The sequence below is a fragment of the Phascolarctos cinereus genome, unplaced genomic scaffold, assembly GCF_003287225.1.
Source record: "Phascolarctos cinereus isolate Bilbo 61053 unplaced genomic scaffold, phaCin_HiC Scaffold_1;HRSCAF=81, whole genome shotgun sequence".
In the NCBI taxonomy this organism is placed as follows: domain Eukaryota; kingdom Metazoa; phylum Chordata; class Mammalia; order Diprotodontia; family Phascolarctidae; genus Phascolarctos; species Phascolarctos cinereus.
This window is the reverse complement of record NW_027555514.1, coordinates 63,909,068-63,931,232: the sequence shown is the minus strand read 5'-3', so window position 1 is coordinate 63,931,232 and position 22,165 is coordinate 63,909,068. Positions and strand designations below refer to the sequence as shown.

The 22,165-nt window shown below is 36.8% G+C and overlaps 1 protein-coding gene across 1 annotated transcript in view; it reads right to left on the bottom strand.

The window, feature by feature from the left end:
• The window catches only part of MYO3A (myosin IIIA), a 259,169-nt gene that overhangs the window by 167,475 nt on the left and 69,529 nt on the right, over positions 1 to 22,165 (bottom strand). Inside the window, exons 6-8 of the mRNA XM_078151955.1 lie at positions 18,743 to 18,888; positions 15,344 to 15,409; positions 13,357 to 13,512 (exon numbers count right to left, since the gene is read on the bottom strand). Coding sequence (XP_078008081.1) covers positions 13,357 to 13,512; positions 15,344 to 15,409; positions 18,743 to 18,888 — 368 coding nt within the window. The remainder of the gene's footprint in view (positions 1 to 13,356; positions 13,513 to 15,343; positions 15,410 to 18,742; positions 18,889 to 22,165) is intronic.

The following is a 22,165-nucleotide window of genomic DNA, read 5'->3' as shown; positions in this document are numbered from 1 at the left end:
GTTTGCCATTTAAAAATCCTCCCAAACTAGCTCTAATTTACTTTATAAGCCTATTACAATTAACTGTCCATCATGGATTCTAGGTTCCAGCTAAAATGGTTTCCACATCATTCCTCACAAGTGATGTTCTATCTCCCATTGCCCTGTCCTTGATGCCTGGAATGCTCTCTTTCCTCATTTCTGCCTCTTAGAATTCTTAGCTTCCTTCAAAGCTCAGCTTAAGCACCTCCTCCTACATGTGACCCTTCTTGATTTCCTCCTTTACCCAGACTCCCACTTGCTAGTACCACTCTCACCCCAAATTAATTTGTTTACTTTGTGTGTGTATATATATATATATATATATATATATATATATATTATATATATATATATACACACACACACACACATATGTATGTATATGCATATTTCGTATGTATATATGTATGTATATATATATATAATATATACACACATTTGTATCAACACACAAATACATGCACATAGAGATGTTGTTTCTTCTGATAGAATGTAAGCTCTTTGAGGGCAGTGACTGCTTCAGTTTTGTCTTTGCATCCTCAATACCTAGAATGGCTGCCTGTACAAATGAGGTTATATAACGTACATTATTTCCTTGGATACTCACAACACTCACATGAGATAAGCTATATGGGTATTATTATCCCTGTTTTACAGATGGGGCACATTGTAACTTGACTCCAAAATAGTGATGTCATTTTGGTGCTCTTTGAGAATGAAGGACAATAACCAACCAACCAACAGATGGAAAGCCTCAGAGGAAATAAGTGGCTTGCTCGTAGTTATATAACTAGTAAGCATAACAAGTGAAATTCCAACCCAGATGTGTCTCTGATCTCCAAGCCCAGTGTTCTCTCTACTATACTATATTTGCTACTATGGGAGTAACCACATTGAGGAAATCTTGGAATTTTTATATTCTTATCAGTAAATTAACCTTGTTTTGGCCATCTTTATCAGTGAAAAGTGAAAAATAAATATATAATTTTAACTTAGTATAGAAAAATGTGACTTGTCTCATATTGGGATAACTGAACCTAGTATTTCATTGATATAAGGAGCTCCCTTTACCAATGTAGGTTGGCACCATCTCTGCAACTTTAGAATTTTAGAGAATTGCCTGATACACTGAGAAGTTTAATAACTTGCTCAGGGTCACAGAACAGTATGTGTCCAAGGTGAGACTAGAATCCAGTCTTTGCTGGATCTAAGGCTAGCTGCTATTCAAGGTAAGATATTATTACTTTTCTTTCTGAGCTAAACTAAACTACCAACTTTTAAACTTTTATACAGTATTTTAAAAGCTCAGATGCCATTTCTCACAATGTAAGTGCCATAAGGGGGAGAGAACTGTCAAAATATGCCAGTACAGAGTAAAGTTGAAAACAGACACAGAGATGTAAGAAGAGTATTAGTCATTCATTTGTATAGTTTAGGAGGGCCACTGGGTCCAGGCTACCCCTGCCACTCTAGCTCAAGCTCAAATTATGGAGCCAGGCCATCTAAAGATTTTCTTATCCTTATCTTCCAGTAAGTCAATCAACTGAGCACCCAGCTCTGTAGTCCCCCATGCCAGTTAAATTTTATACACCTTCTAGTGGACCACCTATAGTATAGTGGACTAGCACAACCCTTGATCTTAGATCAAGAGATGATTGTGAATACCCCATGTCACAATGATGATAACATAAAGGAAGGAAAACCCAATCTTGAACACCAAGACCGCCATGATAGTTCCCAGTCTCCTAGTGTCAACTATCTTCTCCTTTGCACTGGCCTTCTTTTTCTGACCATATTCTCTACTGGTGTAATCCAAGGAAACTGGACCCCTTCCTGGGGAAGCAGGCACTGTCATTTGATCTAAGAAAGGAGTGGTTATTCATTAGACTCAAGTATCTAAGTCATCTTAGTTCTTCAAATAAGTTAGAAGCTATATGTGTCCCCTCCAACAAGAAACATGAACTTTGCAAAGAGGTCCATTTGACGAGTTCTCTATTCATTGTCCCACTGGTCTCAAAAAATGAGACAACACTATTCCTCAGTAGGGTTAATCATTATAGCTGCACCCTTGATCTGATTACATATTGCCTCTTTAAGGACCCTAAACTATCAGTTATTTACTCTCCTCTAAAGCATGTTCAATCTTTCCCTCATTGTGGATCTTCTTCATCCTTCTACAAACAACATGACATAATTGATAGAGCCTTGGACTTGGAGTCAGGAAGACTTGGGTTCAAATCCCACCTCTGAGACTTTTAAGTTATGCAACCTGAATGAGTCACTTAACCTTCGGGGGTCTCAGTTGCCTCGAGGTTGAACTAGACCTCTAAGGTCTCTTCCCATTCTAAATCCATGATCCCATCTATGGTAACTCATCTCTTCATAGTCTTAAAACAATATCTCTCTCTTTATCTTTATAGCTCATCTAGCTGCCATTTCATTTTTTCCCTTCCCTTAATTTCTAAAATTCTTGAAAAAGGCATTCATATTGGATGCCTCCACTTTCTCATTACTTAACATCTTCTCAACTTCTTGAGAACTGCCTATAGAATCTGCTCTCTTAAAGGTCACCAAGGAAGCACTAATTGTTAGATCCATATTATTTTTTCCATGCTTATTTTCTTTAATTTTGCTGAAAACTTTTTGACACTATTGACTACTTTCTGCTACTGCAGCTTCAGAGGGACCACACTCTCATAGTTCTTTTTCTACCCTTATTTCTCTTTGTCATCTCTGCATGCTCTGCATCTGTTTCCCAAATTCTAAGCGTTCCTCAAAGTTAATTCTTGGTCTTGCTAATTTCTTTGCACTATCAGGACAGCTAAGTGGCACAGTAGGTAGACTGGTAGAGTCAGGCAGAACTGAGTTTGAAATCTGCCTCAGACACTCACCAGTTGTGTAATCCTAAGTCACTCGGCCTCTCTCATCCTCAGTCTTTTCATCTGTAAAATGGAACTAACAATAGCACCTACCTCACATGGTGGTTGTGAAGATCAAATGAGATAACATATATTAAGTGCTTTGGAAACCTTAAAGTACTGTATACATCCTAGGTATTATTATCTTGATAATATTTACTCCTGTGGCTTCAACTACAACCTTTTCATAAACAACTTTCAAATCTATGTCCAGTCCTGACTTCTTTTTTGCACTTCAGAACAACACCTCCAACTACCTATCTGTAAGACATCTTCACTTGGATGTTCACCATCATCTCAAATTCAACATGTCCAAACAGTTTACTTCTTTTGTCCATCATCATCATCATCATCATCATCATCATCATCATCATCATCATCATCATCATCGTCATCATCATGTCAATAACAAGTAAACAAGAATTTATTAAATGCTTATCATATGTCAGGAACTGTGTTAAGTGTTGGACAATTCAAAGAAAGGCAATTGCATTCTAATGGGGGAGACTATGCATAAATAACTAGGTACAGATAAGATATAAAATAATCTGAGAAGGGAAAGCAATATCACCTTGAGGACAGCTTAGGCAAACCAGGACAGAAGAAAAGTGGTAACATGGGGAGCTGACCCAGAAATTTGAGAAGCATCTTTGAGAGCTTAACCCTCAAAGGGGACCCTGTGATATCACAAATTATGCTAAGGAGTCTTAGGAAATATACAAAGCTGAATAATTAAAAGCTCCTCTCTGCTATAGTTTTCAAACTCATTACGCTCACTGTTGATGGTGAGGTATTTTATCTCCTTTTTCCTTTTTGATGTAGCCCTGTGCATCTGACTCTAAGTTCTCACTTTTAAAAAGTGGCATTTATATAAGTGTACCAAAATCTACTCTGTGACTCATTCCAAAATGAATCACAGTCTCAAAAAAAAAAAGTCACCATCCACCCTACTAAATATGGTGTATTTCTGCGGTGAATACAAAAGTAAACGTGAAAGCCAACAGGATTAGGACAGCTGAACAGCCAGAGATAAAGCCTTCTGGGCCTGGCTGTCAAAGCAAAAGGGGCATGCCATTTTGAATTCTGTATCAAAGGCAGGGAAACTGCCTTAAAGAATAGGTATGCCATCCTTGAAAAATGCTTTTCTCTTTCTCCCCCACCCAAAACAGGTGGCCAAAAGTTCTATTTATTTTATGAGACACATTCTCTATTAAGTCAATATTACTAAATTTATCTTGAAGGCACTTGATATGACAGCCAAAATGTATCTTTATGATTTAAAATGCGATGACATCCAGGGCAAACAGTTTCTCTGCTCCCAAGCACCATGCACTGCTGAGCTGTTGTAAATCAGTATAATCCACTGCATAATACCCCACCACCCTGCACTATGCCACAGAATGTCACCTCAGAAAACAATTCTGAGAAATCTTAGCTCAACCCAACTGACCTTCTAGCACCAACTGCAGCCTCAGAGCAGCTGACCCATCATTCCAACTTTCAATAAAAGAATGATACAGTGAAGTGATTCTCTTTGTTAGTTCCTACTTTCCCAATGCAGGTCAAGATTTTTTGATAACCCACAGTTATGAAAAGGCCAATGTTATTTAAGAGAAGAGAAAACAAGGCATGCCCTGAGAGCTCTTTCAAGGTACCTAGCTTCTTTCTGTGAAAAAGAGGCATCCTGCTATACTTTTTTGCTCTTTGTGGACATAATGTTACCATCTCTCCCCTCCATCCACAAAGGTTCAGTTCATACTATTAGGTAGAATAAATGTGATATTGATAAAGAGACTAAATAATGTAATTATGGAACTGAAGAAAATATTTAGTCATTTCCAGTTGTGTTTGACTCTTCATGACCTCATTTAGGGTTTTTTGGCAAAGATACTACAGTGGTTTGCCATTTTCCTCTCCAGCTCATTTTACAGATAAGGAAATTGAGGCAAACAGGGTTAAGTGACTTTTCCAGGGTCATATAACTAGTAAGTGAGTGAGGCTGGATTTGGATTTCCTGACTCCAGGCCTGGTACTCCATCTACTGTACCACCTAACTGCCCTTAAAGAAAATATAATTGCATTTTTTAAAAAAAAAAAGCCCTCCAGCAGGCAGGAAGAATGACAGTCTGAGTTAATGATATCTTGAAGAGGCAATCCCTGTAGTAATAATTGCTCACATTTAATAAAAAGTATTCATGACTCCAAAATGTCACTGGGAACATTAATTGGATGCAGAATATGATCAAGGCTTTTATAGTTTGTAAGGTGATAATGGATTGTTAAAAAATGGACTCCCAATAATTATCCTTATAGTTATCTGTTAAGAGATACTGAATTTTTCTTGGGAGAAAACAATGCTTGCTGATTGATTGAGTCCATAGTCACAGAACTCCATAACCCAATTGTTTTTTAAATTTTGACTCCCTATTGTTTATCAAATAGAGTACAAATGCCTCACCCTGCCACAAGAGATCCTCAACAATCTAGTTCCATACTAATCACCCAATCATGCTCTATTCTTCTTACCAGACTGTAATATCCCTTAGGGAAGAGACCATGCTTTAATCCATCTTTATAGCTCTGGTCCCTAGAAAAGTGCCTTGTACACACTGGGCACTTAGTAAGCAATCATTAAGCATTTATTAAGTAAAATAATCCCTGCCCTCAAGAGCTTACATCCAAATGGATGAGCTAAAACGATCACATATAAGTTTAGATATAATGTAAACAAAATAGATGAAAGGTAGTTTGGGGAAGGAGGGCACTGGAAGGTTTAGGGTTGCCCAGAAAACTCTTAACATAGAAGTTAGAGCTTGAGCTAAGCCTTAAAGGCACTAGGCATTTCAAGAGGTGAAGATGAGGAGGGGGCAGTGCTTTCTAGTCATGGGGTCAGCCAAGACAAAGACATGGAGATGGGAGATGAAGGTGTCCTGTAGGTGGAACAGCTAATAGGTCTGTTGAGCAGGATTATGGAGTGTGATCAGAACAGTAAGAAGACTGGAAAGGTAACATATAAATGGGAAATGTGGTTTACTGATGACAAGGATGACAGTGTGGATAGATAATGCAAGTCTATCACTATCAAAAAAAAACCCACCTAAAGCTGTATGTTATGTCATTATGTCAGTTGTATGTAAATTTATATATGAAGTACACAGGGCTAGGAAGAGAGATTTGGGTTTGGGCTCCAGATCTAGTGCTAACAAGCTCTGCATGACCTGGGACTATTAAATTCACTTCCTTAATTCTCAGCTTCTTTGTAAATAGTAGGTTCCTATGTTTTAAACAAAAATGTGAATTAATGATTGATAAATAGGTGATATGCACATGCCATAGCTCCTAAATAATCTCTCTGTGTCTCAAAACAATTTCAATTCCCAAAGTTACTAACTAGTGAATATTCTTTGACCCAACTATACTATTACTAAGGCTATACCCTAAATAAATCAAAGAAAGAGGAAAAGGATCCATATGTACAAAATATTTAGAGCAGTTCCTTTTTGTAGTAGCCCTAACCTGGAAACTAAAAGTGTGCACTCCCATTGTGGGATGCCTAAATTAACTGTGGTGTAGGAATGTGATACAACATTATTATGCCATGAAGAATGACAAAATGAACAATTTCAGATGAAACTGGGAAGAACTTTATGAACTGATACAAAGTGAATTAAGCAGAACTAAGAGGATAATTTACATAATGACAGCAATATTATAGAGCAAAACAACTTTGAAAGAATGTAGAATTTTAATTAATGCGATGATAAATCCAACTTCTGAGGACTGAAGATGATTCATGCCACCCACCTTCTGTCAGAAAAGAATTGAAATCTGGAATAAGACTTGCATTTTTAGACGTGATCAATATGAAAATTTGCTTTGCTGAACTATGCAAGTTTGCTGTGAGTTTTTAAGCAATGCAGGGGGTAGAAAGTGAGAGAAAGAGAGATAATAATTTTTTAAAAGTTAAAAACTTTTCTGTAAGGCCAGGCTTTGGTCATTACAATTAGATAGCTGTATTTTTCATAATTTGGATCTCCTAACTCAGACTCTAGAAAAGAAAATATAGGACAACACAGGCTAAGTCAGTCCCTGACTTCTGAATAAGCTGATCAGTAATGCCAACTGCAAATGATGCAACTGAAAGTAATGAATTTAAATTGAAAGGACTGTTAGGTGATTCATACAGGGCAAGCAAACAAACTTTAAACCCCCAGATCATAACATACAGTAATGTCTGCCCCTGGTGATGAATTCAGAAAATGAGAAAGCAATTTGGAAGAGAATTAATTAGTTTCTGTAACTGGAGGTTGTTTCTAGAAGGAGATGATGTCTTCCACTGCTGATGTTACTCATTGTACTCTTATATCAAAGGTTATGAAGGCTGTCTTAGTCCTTGATGTTACAATGCAGATGGAAGCTTACTATGGCTCTCAGGCTCTCTGGGGCTTTCTACAATTCAGGTCCAGATGCTAAAGTTTAGATTAATGCCAAATGACCAGAAAGGCTTATGTTTTTCTTCAAATAGTCATTATGATAGGGAATAGTAAACACACAGTAAAAATACTAAAGTTCTTTGATACCATCTCTTCTGTTAGGATTATTGTTAAGGCTATGGGACAGGATGGTGAAATGCTTAATAACACTTAACAGGACCATAGAATTGTATATTTAGCACTGAAAGGGATCTTAAAAGCAATTGAATCCAACCTTCTTATTTGACAGATGAGGAAACTGAGGCACAGAGGTTTTTAAATTATTTTCCTGGGTTCACACAATAAGTGTGTGAAATGGGATTTGCAATCAAGTCTTCCTGATGCCAGGTCCGGTGCTGTACCCAGCATGCCTTGGCTATTGTTTAGGGTGTGTGCTTTCCTATAGGAAATTATCTTCTCCAAACTGAAAACATCAAAGGGTATAGGAATTATTCTTGATCACCTTTATCCTTTGGTCATTCAACAAGGAGAAGTGAGCAAAGATTCTTGGCTTTGAGAAATCGATGTTCTTTTTACCCTCCTCTCCACTATTCTGAAGAGCCAAAGTGACTTCTATGAAACATCAATAGCTCTTTGGCACACGATCATGTGGCAGTTACCCATCCTGCTTCTCCTTACTCATCTTTTCAGTGATAGGTTGAGGCAGAAAGACTCAGTAATGCCATTCTTAATTGAGTAGTTATTCAGTCTCTGGTCCTAACGTAATTCTTTTAGGGGCAAGGATTGATAAGATGCCTAATCTAACTCTGGGAAACTCTGGGTACCTAGGAAAGGAACGAAGGTAGGTTGAAGAACGTACAGAATTGTATGTGAGCCTACTACTCATTTGCAAGCATGGTAGTCTCTAACTTTGCTAGTTGCTAACTTTGCATTCTTGGGGCAAGGGGAAGAGAGGAATGTTTATTTCCAGATATTATCACTACCTATTGGTATCATTCCAGGAGAAATATATGAATGCTAATTGGGAGAAAGGAATTGACCTTGGAAAACTGGCAAAACTTCCTGTGCTAGCAGTATTTGTCCTGAAAGTGCCCCCAGTTTGAAGGTGGAGGGTGAGAGTGCTCAGTCAATAAATTAACATTTATTAAGCGTCCACCCCATGCCAGACACTGTGCTGGGATACAAAAAGAGGCAAAAGAAAGTCCCTACCCTCAAGAAGCTTACAATCTAATGGTCAGACACCTGCAGGTCAGTAACAGATTGAGCCATTACCTGTTTGTGTTTCTGGCACTCTCTGGAGTATGGTGGGAGAAGGAGAACATGTTAAATTGCCAGGCCCTAAGAAGAATCTAGTGAGTGTGCACTTTGCTTCAATCTAGGCTGAGAGGCGAGGTGTTACGTGATGAATAAGGACTGGTGGATTAGGAATCAAAGGATCTAGTTATGCTATGAGCTCAAGATGGGTAATCTGAATCTATCAACAAATATTTACATTAGATTGTGAGCTCCTTGAGAACAGGGGCTATCTTTTCTTTCTTTGTATCTCCAGAGCTTAGCACAGTGCCTGGCAGTAGGAATTTAATAAATGCTTATGAAATGACTGGGTACTTAACAAACATAACTGGAAAAGGATGTGGGTTGGTCAAAGCTAATAGATCATGTTGTCCTGGTACCTATATAATGTCAAAATATACTAGAGTAAGGGTTTTGAACCCTTTCTGTCATGGACCCCTCTGATGAAGCCTACAAACCATTTTTCAGAATAATGTTTTTAAATGTACAAAATAAAATCTATACGGTTATAAAGGAACCCAGTTATATTATATTGAAATATAGTTAGCAAAATGTTGAAAAAAAAAAGTTCACATGCCCCAGAATAGGAACTTCTCATCCACTGGAACACCGAAATGAAGAATGCCAGGCATTCTGCTCAGTGCTGTCATGCTTCTTATGATCAAGAGGAAAGATAGCATTTACTTCCTTGTAGTCTTCAGTCAAAGTGGACCAGATAAGAAAATATCTCTAGATTCAGAGATAGTAGAGATCATTTCTTCCCCTTAGTGGCTGAGATAAGGCTTCATGGAGGTATAGCACTGGAACTAAGCTTAGATTTTCCCCCCCTAAAGCCTTCATATGCAAGTATGAAAAGTACTAAGGTTTAGTTATTTAATTATAATGACCAAGCTGAGCCATAGAGAAAAGTTATTTTTTTAATTAAAAAAATTATTCCTTCCTCCCACTATTCCTTTTACTCCCCAGACTGAGCAGGATTTCAGTTAGCTCATAAGATCATGAATTTTGAACTGAAAGGGATCCTCAAGGACATCAAGTCTAATTTCTTCATTTTACAAATGAGAAAATTGAGGGCCAGGGACATTAAATGACTTGCTCAAAGTCACATAGTTAGTAAGTGACAGAGGCAGGAGTCAAGCCAAGGTCTTCTGCCTCCAAATCCTTTAAGAAGAAGGTACTGGGTATTTCAAAGAGTATATTTTATTAAAAGAGAAGGATAGTTCTAAAGGATAAATTTCATCCACAAAATCACTCTAACAATCCCAACTAACATTTATTAAGCACCTATTGTGTACAGGGCACTATGCAAGGCATTGGGAGTGATTCAAAATTTAGATAAGACATGGCCTCTGAGTGAATGGAACTTATTATAGCCCTTTAGGGAGACACGACACGTGCAAATAATTATAATTTAAAGTAATGTTGTAAGTGGATTATAGGGCTGCAAAACATAGTTGCATGTTAGGTTTAAGGAAGAAACAGTTGTTGCTTCATAGAGAAGGTAGCATTTAAGTTGGCCTTAAAAGACTTAGCTGAGGATAGTCTATGCTTGTGAGATAGTGTTAGCAAAGGCTCAGAGGTAGGAAATCATGGAGCAGGTGAAGGAGACAGAGGCTAGTCCCATTTGGCTGGAGCTAAGCTATTAAAATGCAAGCTATTCATTTGGCAAATGGGAGATAAAATGGAGCTATTTTTTTGATGACAGAAAAAGCTGTTTTCCTTCTACCTTGTTATTACCGCCTATTGATCTTTCACTTTCTTTCACCATTGCACTGCTTTTGTAATTAGACTCAACTACATCAAGTCCCATCACCAGCAACTTACATTGTATAAAATTCCTACACCTGGATAAAGCATCTCACAGCCTGAGCCAAGTACTCATAAGACAAAATGGAAAGAGATGCAAAATAACTTTGTCTTTTATTTCTTCATCTTTTGAGATATGTTTGAAAGAATTTCATTGAACTCCATTAGTTTTCTTAGCATATATGCCTAAATAATGAAACTGGCCCAACTATGGTCCACAGGTAGAATTTTTGAAATGAATAAAATAATATATATATATATAATACATATATTATATATAATATATACACATGTACACATATGTATATATAAGAACATACATATGATATATCTACATATGACAATGTAGATATATATTATATGGTATATGTAAATATACCATATAATAAATCAGAGCCATTATGTTTAGGACATCAAGGTATTAATAGAATATTTCTTTTCACAAAATTTAAAAGGCAAACCTAAAAATGCAACTGTGATATAGTGAAAAAAAAAAGCCATGGTGGATTTTGAATTTGTGGTCATTTAGATGGAGATCAATTTAGAAAACCCTTAATTAACAGTATAAATAAGATTTTTAAATACAAAAATTACTCGAGGAAAAATTATTCTCAAGAACCTAGTTTCATATACATAAGTGATGTGACAATGTTATACCACTCTCTAGAGCAATGGGTTGAATCCAGTAAGATGAAATTCACTAGAGATAAGTGTCAATCCTAGTACTTGCATACTTAAGTGCCTAGGACTTGTTACCACTTATATCTATAGCCTTTGACAGCCCTCTCCATGCTATCATAAGGTATCAGAGGAAGACTTTAGCAGAAAAAATATTTGAGTATGCCACAGAATTAGAATGACATATTTTAGTTTTTACTGTATAGAAAGGACTTTTTTCTCTAATGACATCCCCATTTGCCTTCCCAATGTAGGGTCCACAATGATAGATTTATAATTTTATAGTCTCCTTTGAAGCTGACTGGAGTTGGGCTTTATCCTGCTGAATGCACATGCATCCAATTCAGTCCTGAAGCTGAGTTTTTCAAAAGAAGTGTCGCTTTTAGGTCACTAGAGCCAATTCAGCACAGCTGGACTTTGAATCAATTTCAATCAACTTCTGGTATTGCAATTGGTAAAACAATAAGGCAGCCCAGTGTTTCTAGATTAGCTTTTTAAAACCCTCAGAATTTTTCTAAGATACTGTCAGTGACACAGGAGACCCTTTTGCTTTTGCTTGAGAGATCTCAGTTCTCAGGAGTAGTAGTGGAATAATAAAGGGCAGTGGAATCTACTTGAGGGAAGCTTTCCCTTGACTGCTGGCTCAGGACCAGGAAGGGATAAGCTGAGCCCAGAGCTTTACATATGGTAAGAACTCAATAAATATTTATTGAACATAGTTGGACTTTTAATCCCCACAACACACAGCAAAGGGCACTCAATGAATCTTCACTGGATTAGTCCTATTATTAATTAATTATAACAGCAACAATACTTCATGTTTCTGGAAACTGAACATTTTCCAGGTTACAAAAACTCTTTCATATCTCTTATTGGATGCTCAAAACAACTTTGATGGGTTGGCAGGAAATGGGTGGAGACTGAGGTAGCAAGGTAGCAGAGTATTGGGAGTCCCATTTTATAGATAAGGAAACTGAGCATCCATAAGATGAAGGGTCTGGTCCAATGTAACAGCATTATTAGGGGGTAGAACTAGGACTTTTTACCTAAATGTCCTTTCTACACTTCCTTTCTGGAGTTAAACTGAATATATATGTCCTGCCTTAAGTATGGTATCTATCCAGGATTACAATATCTCCTGCCAATCCTCCCCACATTGTTCGATTTCTCCCATTCCGTTCTAATCCTTCCTTAATTATGCACATGGAATAATTGAATGGTCTTTGAGATATATTAATAGAATTTTAGGGATAGGGAGAGGACCTGGAATTTTATTGGTGTAAAGAACTCCCAGGTACCAATGCAGGTCAGCACCTTCCCAGCAAGCAATACTCTTAGAGAATTGCCTATAGCACTAACTGTTAAGTGATTTGGCCAAGGCAAGTATGCTGTGGCAGAGTCAGGATTTGAATCTATGTCCTCTTGGCTTCAAGGCCAGCACTCCATCCACAACTTCACCATACCAAAACAATAACTTTAAATCCCAAAGGGACTGAATTTACATCTAACAAATTACTGGAAACAAATAGGAAGCAGGTATGCATTGAAGCCAGGCAACAAGATGACACCAACAGATAATACTATCAGAGTCTTTAAGGCATTGGTTCTCAAAGTGGTAGATAGTAGGCACTTAAAGAAATCATTAAGAGGCCTTGAGACTCTTTCAGGGGGTCCATGAGGTCAAAAGTGTTTTCATAATGATGCTATTTTAATTTCTAATATGGTAAATATCAATGGATGTAACCCACATAAACAAAAGGTCTTGGGAGGGGGTGGTTCTCAATAATTTTTAAGGGTATAAATGGATCCTGAGACCAAATAGTTTGAGGATTGCTACTTTAAGGCTTTACATTCCAACTTTCAACTCTTCCTCCCCATCCCAATTCTATTTTTTTTATCTTGAAATGGAACAGAAAATGCAATAAAATGTCCATCAATATGAAACATTTATTAGATTTCATATTCAGAGTATTATTCTGATGAAGTTGTTTAGAAAATGCAGAGTTAAGGCAAAACACTTCCAAGAAGTTTGCAAAATTCATTTGATTTCTAATTCACGAAACACCAACCAAGGAAACATAGAGAGCTTAATGATTAAAAAACAAATCCTTTAAAAAAAACCCTAACTACTTTTATGTCATAAAATTCTGAAAATATCCAGAAATAATTCCAGAAATTTGATCTATGTCAAGAACCTCTTTGTTTACCTGGCCCTTTCAGTCACTCCCAGTTGCTGGTGAGCTTCGATGAATTCTGTAAGTTGTTTCTGTAACATCACATCTTTGCCCTCAATTTGAGTAATGAAATCGTGCTTCAAAAGATCAGACACGGTTGGCCGCTTCTCATAATCTTTAGTCAAGCACCTGTGCTGACAGAAAAGAATGTGTAATTATCAGAGAAATTACACATAGTCTTAAAACTATCATGCAGGCTCTTTAATTTTTTTTGTAATTGCTTTGACTTGCTGTGGAAATGCATTTTTCCCAAATGCTGAACCTAATAAGCTAGCTCAGAAACATCAAGGAGTAGCATGATAAAATGGACACTTGTGGAAATGAAGGAATCTGAGTCATTATGTTGTAGGAATGCCATCTTTCCAATGAAATACCAATTCCCTATTCCTCTTCTGTGTCTCCAGTGAAAATTCTCTTTCACAAGTCTGAAGCTAAAGATAAAATAAAGCAACCATAAAGACAATTAACTTTTGATAGTTATTTAAAATTAAAATAAACTTTACAATTTCTTTTCCATGATGTTTTACTAGAGTCTCATTTAATCTTCCATATCCCTCTTTTGCCAAGACTCACCATTACCTTGAAGAGACTAAAGAATGATATATTTGATCCCAGTGTACATTTTAATGTTCATTTTGAAATACAGAAATCTCCATCCTTCATATTCATTAGGACTAAAGGATCATAGATCAGGAGTTAGAAGGGATCTCTGAGGCCATCTTATCTATCCCCTCTATTTTTATAGATAAAGAAAGTAAGGCTCAAGGGGGTTTGAGTGAGTTGCTCAAGGTCATACAGGTAGTAGTAGTTGTGAGATTTGAACTCAGGTCCTTTGACTCTGGAGAAAGTGGTTTATCTACTATACTAAGTGTTAGAAGTTTTTTCTGGAAGAAGGAGAAGAAGAAGAAGAAGAAGAAGAAAGAAGAAGAAGAAAAGAAGAAGAAGAAGAAGAAGAAGAAGAAGAAGAAGAAGAAGAAGAAGAAGGAGAAGAAGAAGAAGAAGAAGAAGAAGAAGAAGAAGAAGAGAAGAAGAGAGAAGAAGAAGAAGAATAGAAGAAGAAGAAGGAGAAGGAGGAGAGAAGATGTGAATAGTCTAGTGGGATATATGGTGAGAAAGTAGGTGGCCCCACAGAAGAAGAATTGTATAGTAACTGGAGGACCTCAAGCAGTCTGTCAATAAATGTAATGTACCTGATGCTACGTTTATTACTTTTGAGTAATAGTGAATCTGCTGTGAGATCGAATGAATGAAATTTAAAATGTTTTGCAAATAGCATAAACTATATCACAAAAGTAATCTAACAAATACTTTGTAAGTGGGAAAGAGGAAAAAGAAAATGTGAGAATACTTTTGGTATTTCAGTAAGACATATGACAAATTTCTAGTGTATGTCAAGTTCTGATGACCACTGACATTTAGGGTCCTACCACTTCTGTCACATGCCTGAGGGACCAGGGAAGAGCTCAGAAAGAGTTGTGGTGGCTGACTCTGACCATTATCACTTCCCAGACCTTTGATGTATTCTGTGTGTAAGACCTCGGGCAAATTATAGCACAGTCCAGTAAACAAAACTTTGTTAGGGACACATGCAACACTGGGCAACTTGAATACAAGTTCACCTACCAAACCAGACTCCAAAGAATTATTTGCCGGTAAGCAATCTCACTTGCCTCTTTTGTTCTCTTCCATCTATATATTATTAGTGTTACTTAGCTCAACTATCACAGTACAATGGACCAGATTGACATTAGCCCAGTGGTCCTGGTTCCTCCTACTTTGATGTACTGTCTATAGTCTCAAATCAGGATAGTGCCCTTGTTAGGGCTACTGGCAACAGTTTCTCCCTTTCTACCCCCATACCAACTGCCCTACCTTCCTTATTACAGCAGCAGTGAAATGACAACATTTTCATATAAAAAAACATCCTTTGATTTTTAAAAAGCACTCTATTGTTACTCACTTGTTAATGAAGTCATTGAATTCTGCTGTCCACAGTTCTGGTTGTCTTAGAGTTGGAGGTGGGCTCCTATAAAAAAGAAAATAAAAACTCAATTATATACATTGGATAACATACATGAAACAGGAGAAAGAACAAGATAAACAGAGTAGTGGACTTCTGAGGAATCACTGGAATCACTCATTCTAATAGGCAGCTCTAACCCAGTACTGCCACCATTTTTCAAGCATGTCCACAAATACAAAAGAAGATAATTAACTATTAATCACTATTCATATATAATGACACATTCCATGTTTCCCTGCAAGCCTGGAGTATTTGACCCATTTTTCTAGCTGTTAACCATATTTTCATAAGTGAATCTTCTTGTAATTACCTGATAGTATTAGGGAATGATGAGAGACAGCACAGAAGAATAGACAGAAGCCTGGCCATGGAGTCAGGAAATCAGTGCTTGAGACCTGCCTCTGATAACATGTGAAATATGTGAGCTTGGGCACATTACAGCACACCTAACAAAAATCATAGTACCCCAGGTAACTCTCTAAGACTGTTAAATAAGGGTCGATTATTGTATCAGTGGAGAGACTTTCATCACTGAAACTTCTATCCCCAGATGATGAGGAAATATCAGCAATGGGAGAATGGCAGAATGAAGAACCCTAACAAGAAATTCTCACATCCAAGGTCTACACCACAATATGTGCTCAGAGTCATCATCAGGAAAGGTATCCTCAAATCAAATTTTTAAAAGCAAATTATGTTGAGAGAGAGTTGGGGGAAGAAGACCTTGGACTTTAAGAAACAAGGCCTCACAGGGAGAAAGACTTCTGGCATATCATCCCTTGTAGCAGAGACAGATATATCTGAATTCCATAAAACATGCTGGTGAGTCCACAGTTGGGGCAAAGAATAGGCTTAGGAAGAGCTCATCTAGGGATGGTGAGGAGGAAACATACCAAATAGTAGTAGCTTATTGTTTTAAATGATTATTCTTGTTACCTAGGTTTTAAGCTCAATTGTTTCTACTTATTAAAGGAGGGTAAAAGTTGCCAAAACTTCTTAAATTTTGGCACCCTGAAGTAAAGCTCTGATTGTTCCCATGCTAGTTAGAATTCTGGAGAGTGGGCCAAAAGCAGACACAAAGTATGGTGTGTAAAATGGGGACAGAGTAGCACACATTTCTGCAGTTTATAATCAGTTTGGCAGAATTAATACCAGGAATAACTTAAAAAGTAAGTTAATGAACAATACTATTAACCACATGTGAGGCTCTGAATGCCACTTAAAAGTGCTTTGAATCAATTCCTTTCATTTGAAAGAAAGCAGGTCTTTTTTCCTTCTTGAAATGCTCAGGAATACAAAGGGACCCCACAAGAAAACAAGACCATTCCAATTCTGTAATCAAGTAACATTGAGCAACCATGATAGCTGAGTTTCCTGAAATACTGCTTTATGTTAATTTCAACAGCACTTTGTTTTCATTAGCAAAATGGAAATACTGTCTTTAGTTCCACATTACTCTCTAAATAGCTTATAATAAAATTAATGTACAGTTTGTACAGGCTAATTAAAGAAAAATGCAGCTCCTCATCTACCATAGATCTTACCCCAAAGCTCCTTTCAGAAACCTTGAGATTATTTGGAGATTGCTGAATTGCACATTAAATGAAGAAATTCTTATCCATAAGATTCTATGTTTTTTGACCTCAAAAATATTCCATCCCTAGAAATTTATCCTTTTGTCCTAGAGTTTGGAAGAGCCAAAGTTCTGCTTTGTTTCAGGGCACTTCCAGTCTCATGGATTTTCAAGATTTTTCTTTTAAAAATAATTTCTAGAATTAGTACCCTCAGAGTCCCATTTCAAAGATATACTGGTATTAGAAAATGCTGAGTGATGACTAAAATGATGTGATTTCTAGAATTATAACCCTCTCTGGGCATTGCTTGCAAGGGTGATTTAAACTATAATTAAAATGGCTTACTCCATGTAGTGTGGTCCAATGAGTAAGGAATGTCACTGCAAGTTAGGAGAAATAGGTTTTATCTTTGCCACAAACAAGGGAATGAGGAAGAAAGGCAAGATGAATGATCAGCTTCTGAGCCTAAACTATGTCAAAAGCATTCGCTGGTAAAAACATCTTGGCCTGGGTAGGTTCAAGTTTTGTTTTTGATATCTAAGTTTAATAAACTGCAAAAATGGGAGGATTTTTTTTAATAACAAGCAAAATTTTCAATATTCTTTGGAATCTTTATGTAAGAGCTCTGATATTTACTGGCCCAAGTAATCTCTAACATAACATAAAACTTGAAGATTCTATGATTTTGGGATCTAAAGTACTCTAATGGGCAGCACCAGGATTAAAAGACTTTAGTGGTTCCTTACTATCTCTAAGTAAAATAAGATTTCATCTGTTTAACACTTTAAAGCCTTTGCAATCTGGCTCCAACTTATCTATACAGACTGATTTTTCATTTCTACCTCCATGCATGATAAGCCATCTATACTGTTCTGCTTTCTCTTCCTATACATGATGTTCCATGCTCTGCTTCTGGTTCTTTGAGTAGACCAACTCTCATGCTTAGAATGGTCTTTCTCCTCACTTCTACTTTGTAAGATTCCTAATTTCCTTCAAAGCACAGTTCAGGTACTGCCACCTAAATACAGTCTTTCCTGGATCCCCAGATATGAGTGTATTCTATTTACTTGAAGATATTTTGCACATGCTGATATGCGTTTATATTGTTTTCCCTCAGCAGAATTTAATTTTTGTGAGGGTGCCTGTGTTTTATATATTTCGACTATTTAGCATGGTGCTTAATAAATGTTGAACTGAATTAAATTAAAGGGATAAGAGATAACAAAGTACAGACATATGGTGACAAAACCAAGTCCAAATTTGACTGTCCAGGTCACTTACTAGCTTGATCCTGTGGAAAATATATTAAAAACATTCAAGTAATTTTTTTATGCAGAAGTCAGGCACATCAACTTGACTTTATAGGGATGAAGTTGCTGTAATCCATTCTACCATGAATTAGGCTTTTTACCCATGCAACAAGTTAAGTGAAGATATTCTTCCTCCAACAAGGAGAGGGATAACAAAAGTGACATAGATGATCGATTTCCAAGAATACAGTGCTGCTGAAGACAGAAAAAAATTCACTAGTTTCTAAGATTCATTCCATTCCATAAAATTCATTGTACTTCAAGCAGAAAAATGCAGCTACTCTGAATCAAAATGATGTTTCAAAGCATTTTGCCTCAATATGTTGAAATATAGTTTAGTATTCCCATTCTCAATTACATTCAACTGTAGTGTATAAAGTGTTCAATAGGTAGAAAGAAGTACAAGGAAAGATTTTGGCGAATGGATGTTCTAAAAGGTCTTATCGCCTTACCTTGGTATTTTGAACAGTGCTCTCATAGGGTGCAGATCAGCAAAAGGCGGGTCTCCATCTCCCAGCTCAATTGCAGTAATACCCAACGACCATGCATCACATCTGGCATCATAGGTGCTATCCAGCTGCTGTTCACATGCAATGACCTAGTAGAGAAGAGCAAATAGAAAGAGCCAAAGTCTCAAGATTTTGCTTAAGAATTCCATGGGAGGATTGAACACAAAAGTAGTTTCCACCTGGCACTTCAACACAATTACAATGGATAGATGACATGTGGGAAGGTAAAACAAATCAGAGGTCCTAAATGTCAGATTACTTTATGCTCCATATGCAAAATAATTTATTCTGACCAGACTATATAAACCAAATTAATTAAATCACACATATCCTCCACTCCAGATGGGCTGAGCTCTTACCGTTATTCTTTCCTCTTTGGTTTTTAGAGATTTGTATTCTTCCCAGCTCAAGTCCCATTTCTTCCATAAAAGCTTGCCTATTTTTCCTATGTATTATTTATCTGTGTACGTGATGTATTTCCCCCAGACTTCCCTGATAGAATATAAGCTTCCTGAAGGCAGAGTCTGTTTCATATTGTCTTTGTATCCCTAGTGCCTACCTGGTGCCTTTCACATGTTAGCCCCTTCAATAAACATTTAATTGCTGAATTGAAAGGAATCATTCTAGTGATTTTTCCCAACTTTGAACTCTTATAGGATTAATTATATTTACTAGTCATTAGACAAGCATGAAGTAATGAGAGCCTAAACTAGATTCAGGATAGTGGCCCAAGTAATTGAGAGAAAGAGAAAGATAGAAGAGGTGTAACAATAGCAGAATCATAAAATATAAAATTTTAGCAAGATCTTGGAGATTCATCTATTTCTTTATAGAACACTCTCTCCCTCAAAGTTAAGAAGTTTGCTGAAGGTCAGATAACCAATAAGACAGCCATCATCAAACTGTCATTGGGTAATGCTTCATAATGTATTATTAAGTGGGGAGGAATGGTCAGAGAGATTGGGCAGGTAACCAAGTTTCATAATCCCTGATCGTCATCAGAATGCACAATTTCCAGCAACTTAAAGGTTTTACTTTTTGCTTTTAAATTTTGTAAATGGCAGCCAGCAGAAAAGATGGAAATGTGCACTCTGGGAATGCTGTCTATATCACAGTCAGATCATTTATGTAGAGATCTATGATATGATATTTATAATGAAGAAGCATTAAAATTTCTAGAACCCCATTTTCTTATGCTGTCCATTTTTACCTTTGGAGCCGATAACTTTTAAATCTAAAATATTAGAGATAGTTGATGACACCAAAATACTCATTACCAAGGGAGGGTTCCTTGGGACACTAAGGCAGAAAAACAAATCATTACCAAAATCTTTCACCAACAAATTCCATGAAGTCAAAGCCCTAGGATTTATCAATCAAACTGATTGATAGACATATTGACATTTGTGAATTCTGGGGATGTTAAGTCAAAACCTAGTTCAAAGAAGGCATCTCCTTGAAAAGCAAACATTTATTAAACATTGAAAATCATTGTTTGGAGATGTGAGGGAATAAAAAGATGGATCAGACATAGTTCTTGCTTTCAAGGAACTTACTATCTAGAGTGTATACGAATATCCTCCTCTACACACATGTATGGATATGTTCAAAATGCCTATAATATGTATGATTAATATATTACATGCTATCATTCCTCCCTAGACTTTCAAGAGGATTCAGAGAGTGCATCAAGGCCACTAGCCTATTCCATCCAGAATTTTTAAAAACCTGTCATTATAATCAATAATATTCACTGGTGGGGTGAGGAGTCTGATCAATGCCATTCCCCAGAAAAGTTGGTTAGTATGTTGTGCCATAAATCAAGGAAAATCGTAGTGCATGCTGGACAAAGCACATTTTACTACCTGTAATGATGGTAAAATGAGAGCTAATAAATGGTATAAGGCAATGTTGTACTTTGCATGTAGTACGTGCTTAAGAATGTTTGCTGAATTGAAATGAATACTGTCTTAATGGCTAGCTGAGCATTCAAAAATGATTGAGTCACATAGAACCTTTCATGGAATGAGAATAGACTCCAATTTACCTAGAAAACAAACAACCAGAACCCTCAAAGAGTCAACACATTTTACTATCCATTTCAACTAACATTCATAATGATGATGCTGAGTTAATTGCAAGAACCTCAAAAAGCATCCTAAATTATCGTGAAGATTAAATTTTAGGTTAATTGTTAAGTAAATGTTGTATTAGTTGGACAGTTGGGCAGGATAATGGAAAGAGCCTTGGATCTGGAGTCAGAAAGATGAGAGTTCAAATCAGGAGGACTTGAGTTCAAACAGCCTCAGACATTAATTAGCTGTGTGACCTAGGCCAAGTTGCCTAGCCTTTATTGATCTCAGTTTCCTCATCTGTAAAATGGAGATAATAATAGTATGTACCTACCTCCCAGGTTTGTTGTGACGATCAAATGAGATAATATTTGTATTGAATGTCTGGTTAATCAATAGTTGCCATATACATATATACAGATACATACATGTATACATGCATATATGTGTACCTGTATGTATATGTGTGTGTGTGTATGTACATCCATGTATGTATATATGGCAACTAGGTGGTGCAGTGGACAGAGCAATGATCCTAAAGTCAGGAGGACCTGAGTTAAAATCCAGCCTCAGACACTAACTAGCTGTGTGGCCTTGAGCAAGTCACTTAACCCCATTTGCCTCAGTTTCCTCATCTGTAAAATGAACTGAAGAAAAAAAATGGCAAACCACTCCAGTGTCTTTGCCGAGAAAATCCCAGATGGGGTCACAAAGAGTCAGACATGTTTGAAACAACAACAAATCTTAAAACTCCATAAAAATGCTAGCTATTACTATTAGTGTTATTCCTTAGGTATTTAGGTACATGATAGAGGGCTGGACTTGGAGTAAGCAAACCTTGCTTGTCTCAGCCACATACTATTCGTGTGACTCTGGGCAAGTCTCTTAACCTCTCTGAGCCTCAGTTTCCTTATCTATTAAATGGGGATAATAACCCCTACCTCATAGCATTTTTGTGAGGAATAAATGTGATAATAAATGTAAAGCACTATATGAATGCTAGTTGTTATTTATGACAAATTTATCATATATATATATGTATTGTTGTTGTTTCAACACAGCTAGTTAGTGTCTGAGGCTGGATTTGAACTCAGGTCCTCTTGACTGTAGGATCATTGCTCTGTCTATTGCACCACCTAATTGTCATACATGCACACATGTACGTACACATACACACACATACATACACTTATATGCATGTATACATATATGTATGTGGCAACTATTGATGAACCAGACATTCAACTGACTGAAATTCTCTAAACTTTCTGCATAAATGTGAACTAATTCTACT